Source organism: Macadamia integrifolia, chromosome 13 (assembly GCF_013358625.1).
Source record: "Macadamia integrifolia cultivar HAES 741 chromosome 13, SCU_Mint_v3, whole genome shotgun sequence".
Classification (NCBI taxonomy): domain Eukaryota; kingdom Viridiplantae; phylum Streptophyta; class Magnoliopsida; order Proteales; family Proteaceae; genus Macadamia; species Macadamia integrifolia.
This window is the reverse complement of record NC_056569.1, coordinates 17,122,621-17,127,314: the sequence shown is the minus strand read 5'-3', so window position 1 is coordinate 17,127,314 and position 4,694 is coordinate 17,122,621. Positions and strand designations below refer to the sequence as shown.

General features: G+C 39.4%; 1 protein-coding gene across 1 annotated transcript; it reads left to right on the top strand.

Annotated features, from left to right (window-relative positions):
• Positions 1-1,726: 1,726 nt before the first annotated feature.
• Positions 1,727-3,767, top strand: LOC122059051 (endochitinase EP3-like). The gene is made up of 3 exons (XM_042621755.1): positions 1,727-2,157; positions 2,329-2,333; positions 3,310-3,767. Exons 1-3 carry the CDS (start codon positions 1,727-1,729, stop codon positions 3,765-3,767), a joined length of 894 nt encoding a protein of 297 aa, XP_042477689.1.
• The last annotated feature ends 927 nt before the right edge of the window (positions 3,768-4,694 follow it).

Below are 4,694 nucleotides of genomic sequence, written 5' to 3'. Positions count from 1 at the left end.
TTCCTCACTCTTTCTTTTACAATTGCATTTCCCCCATAAAATAAGAAATACACTACGCAGGGGCTATACAACCAGGTAGCGCCCTTCTTAAAAACAATAACAATGATTAACGGGTAAGAAGTTTGAGTTCATGGCTTGAACACCTCTCCACGTGCACCAAATCATAAAAGAAAAAAGAAAAACCCCTCTCAGCCTACCACCTTATGTGGAAAGTAAATACTTCCCAGAAATAGGGAGTTGATCCGGACTCTGTTGGCTTGTGTCCAACTTAACTATGTCATGCATATTATATCGATCAAGTTGTAGACCCAAACAAGCATGAGTGGTGAAGAAAGTTATAAAAATGAATTTTCTTTTTTGGTGGCTAGGAGTTTCCTCACTCTTTCTTTTGAACTCATGACCTCTTAATTGTGAGATGTCGATCTTTGGCTTTTTTCCAACTGAACAAGCCCCTTGGGGTAAAATTTTATTTTAGATTTGGAGTATAAAACTCTTAAAAATCATTTTATCTTTGACACTTTTTCCTTTGGTTTTTTCTTATAACACACTTTTAATGAGGTTAAAATCCTATCATATCACCTGTATATTCGAAAACCATACGAGATAATGATAACTCTTGAGAATGACACAGTAAATCACTCATAAATTATTTTGAAAATCATTCTTTACCTATGACCTAGAGAACTCTTGAAAATGAGAGAAATGACAATCAAAAGAATGTTATATGTTCTAACTGCGCCTATAGAGTTGTCTCATTCACTTGGTCGTCCCTTATAAAAATTCCAAATGATCCTATTTCATCAGATAGAACTAACTTTTTCTTTTTCTTTTTCTTTTTTTAATGAAAAATGGATAGAACTGACCATGTTCCTATTGAGCCAGCAAGTGGAGAGTCCAAATTGTCTGCAGCTAAGTGGTGAGGTGTAGTGAACACCCAACAACTGGGAGGGCCTAGCCATGCCCCCCCAACCGTTAGATGTTCAATACTCCTCACCACCTCACCACCTCACCACCTCACCGTAGACGATTTTGACACGCAAGTGGAGAAGGTTATTGGCTCAAATTCAAGATCAGCTTAACAATTGCATGATTTTGTCATTTGATGAACTACTCAGGCATAGATCCCCTCCCAACCAAAGTTTGAGGAGACGTAATTGGGTTTGGATTGGTCAAAAGCCTATACGGATTTGATCCTAATTTGAATTGGGTTGATGTGATAGAAATACCCATGGGTTTAATTAAAATATATGTACTTTTTTCGGTTTTACCTTTGACGTATTAATCCACTGATGTGGTATTGGGCAAGAATCAAGATCCATCAAGGTCAAGGTCAATATCAATTTGACCAATTCAAATCAATTCGCTTTGATTCCTCAAACCAGGGTCCCAACAACCTCGCCTAGAATAAAACAGCACACACAACACACCCTAAGTCAATCTAAACGCGCAAACCATTAGGACCTCTCCCTTTGACTTTTCTGCTTCCGACAAGCCAGTGTCAGTGTCATTCATAACTTCTTTTATATCTCACCTTCACCCATTGGCATTTATGTTTCGGAGCTTTACTGAAACAAGCAAAGTAAAGCTTTACCTTAAATGTAACGTGTTGCAGCTGCAAAGTGAGCAAAATCTTTATTACCTCCTCCAGTAGACTATAAATCCACACTTCCGCCACACTATTTCTCATCCCACTTCCCACAATTTCATCTTTTTTCAGTCTTCCTCTATGGCCGTAGCTCTTACAATTAGGAAAAGCCTATTAGCCATCACTCTGGCCGGAATTCTAGTGGGGCTGATGCTGGAATCTACCATGGGTCAGAACTGTGGCTGTTCATCGAACCTCTGCTGTAGCCAATATGGGTATTGTGGCAGCGGCCATAATTATTGTGGCGCTGGATGCCAAGAAGGTCTTTGCTATTATAACATAACTACTAACGCAACTACTAACGATGTTGTGGTAGCTCATATTGTGACACAGGAGTTCTTCGATGGGATAGTGAATCAGGCCCTATATTCATCCTGCAAAGGGAAAACCTTCTATACTTGGGATGCATTCCTCAAAGCCCTTGATTCGTATACAGCCTTTGGCAGGGTCGGGACAGTCGATGACTCTAAACGTGAGATTGCAGCATTTTTAAGCCTGACCACTGTTTTATTGTCCTTATGATCACCTTATGACAGAAGATCATACAGTTGAAGGGAGCAACATGTGAAAGTCGTCTTCAGCCACTGCACTGGTGCAATGAGCATCGAGTGATTGAAAGCCCCTTGGGGCATATGCGTAGATGTTATCAACCAATGCTCCCCGCACCTCACCACTCATTACAGAGGATGTGGACTCCGAGAGCAACCGAGCTGAGCTGGGCTGGGCTGGCCTAGGTATACCTTTTGAATACCCAGGAGAAACCGAGTGGCTGAAGGTCAAGCTAGTCTATCTCAGCCAGGCACCCTGTTAGCTAGGTTCCTAGAGTGCTAGGCTTTGCCTTGTTTTTTATACAAATAAATATAAATTTTAACCTAAACATATATATTTAATATTTTAGATCAATGGTGTATATTAAATGTAAATTATGATAATCTGTCACCGAATATCTTATGTACATCTATAAATATAGAATAAATAAATAGGAAATAGTTTCCCACAATTCTAATGTACTATCACCCTCTCACATGGGATTACTTTATTGTTTTCTCTCTCCTACTTTAATCATGTGGGCATCATACGAATGCTATTGTTTTTAATGTCGTCATTGATGTATGCTTTAAGGACAAAAAGCATTTTCCCTACTTTTTATATATATATATATATATAGGGAAGAATTCTTTGTCCAGGATCATGGCCCTTGCACTAGCACGGGGCCAATGGGCACGTATGTGGAAGCAGCAATAGGGTAGGCATTTTCACTTTTCTTGGGAGGTGGGGCAGTCATTTCACCCCTCGCTGTCTATGCCCAGTCTCCACACTTCCAATGTTCTTTTTCCCTATAGAGAAAAAGATATATGTCCGGGAGTGTGGCCTACATCAGCGCTTTCACATGTGTCTATCTCTCTCCCCTTGTAAAAAGATTTATTTACCCTTGTTTGGGGGAGGAGAGAGTTAGAAACAGGAAACACTACCATAGGTCACACAATCACTCTCTCGTATAGAAAATCACTTCTCATATATATATAATGGAAAGATCATGCCGGACTCAACAAAAGGCTTTAGCTTAGGCTCTGGAATTTTTGGGCAGATTAAGACCTGGTGGGTGAAATCTGTACCCCTAATATATTCTTGTATTACTAGGCTCATACCCATTTCGTTTGCAGATTTCTGTTACACTGAGGCGGTAAATGGGAACTCAAGTTATTATTGTGATAAGACTTATACACAGTACCCGTGTGTGACCGGAAAGAGTTACTATGGTCGTGGACTACTTCAGCTAACGTGGAATTATAACTACGGTGCTGCAGGAAATAGCATAGGATTTGATGGGCTAAAGACTCCTGAAACTATGGCCAACGATGTTGTTATTTCATTCAAGACAGCATTGTGGTTCTGGATGAAATATGGCCACTCAATTATTACTTCTGGTCAAGGGTTTGGAGCAACGATTAAAGCCATCAGTGGTCCAACTGAATGCAATGGTGGAAACATAGAAAATGTGCAAGCTCGTGTTCAGTATTACATGGAATATTGTGACCAATTTGGTGTATCACCTGGTGACAACCTCAGTTGCTATAATTTTGACTGCTCTGGATTATCTATTTCTATTTCTATTCTATGAATTACACTTTCCTTTACAAATAATGGAATAGGGTTATCTGGACCATAAGATCAAACAAGATTATAAAACAGGATTTGACAAGTAATAGTTTTTGGTTTTTTTGATAGCTCATGAATTATTCCACCATATGAAGCTTAAAATGAAGGGGTAAAGGTACTTGGCAGCCTTAAAGCTTGATATGCTTAAGGCATATGACAAGATCAAGTGGGATTTTCTGGGGGCAATCTCAAAGAAGTCTGGCCTATGTGAGAAGTGGATGCATATGATCATGCAATGTGTTTTGATATTTTCCTACTCATTCTTAATTAATGGGGTGCATAAAGGGCTTGTAGTTCAATCGCGTGGCTTGCGCCAAGGTGATCCTTTGTCCTCTAGTCTTTGCGTTATGTAGAAAATGTCTAACATACGTAATTGTAGGGGCATCAACAGCTGGTTCTATTTCAGGTATTAAACTCAAACGACATAGCCTGCCTGTCACTAATTCTTTATTCGCTGATGACTGCATCCTCTTCTTGGAAGCCAACTAAAGTTCCCTCTACCTTCTTAAGTATTGTGTGCCTGTACTATGAAGCATTGGGCCAAGCCATAAATTTTTATAAATCTTCAGTGGCTTTTAGCTCAAATACCCCTGCTCAATTAAAAAGAATATTTGCTAGTATTGTGGGTGTTCAAACTCTTACAAAGCTGGACAAATATTTGGGTTTGCCTATGGAATTAGAATGGAAGAAAAACAAATCCTTCCATAATGTCCGTGATAGGACCCTTAAAAATATTGCAGGTTGGAAGGAATTATTGTTATCAAATGCGGGAAAGGAGGTTCTACTTCAAGTGTTGTATGCATTGACATACTTCAAAATTCCAGATGTGGTTTTGGATGATTTAAATAAAGCTGGCTGCAGATTCTTTTTTTTTTTTTGGGGGGGGGGG

Coding starts and splice junctions, on each gene's coding strand:
- LOC122059051 (XM_042621755.1), top strand. CDS start 1,727: ATGGCCGTAGCTCTTACAATTAGGAAAAGCCTATTAGCCATCACTCTG.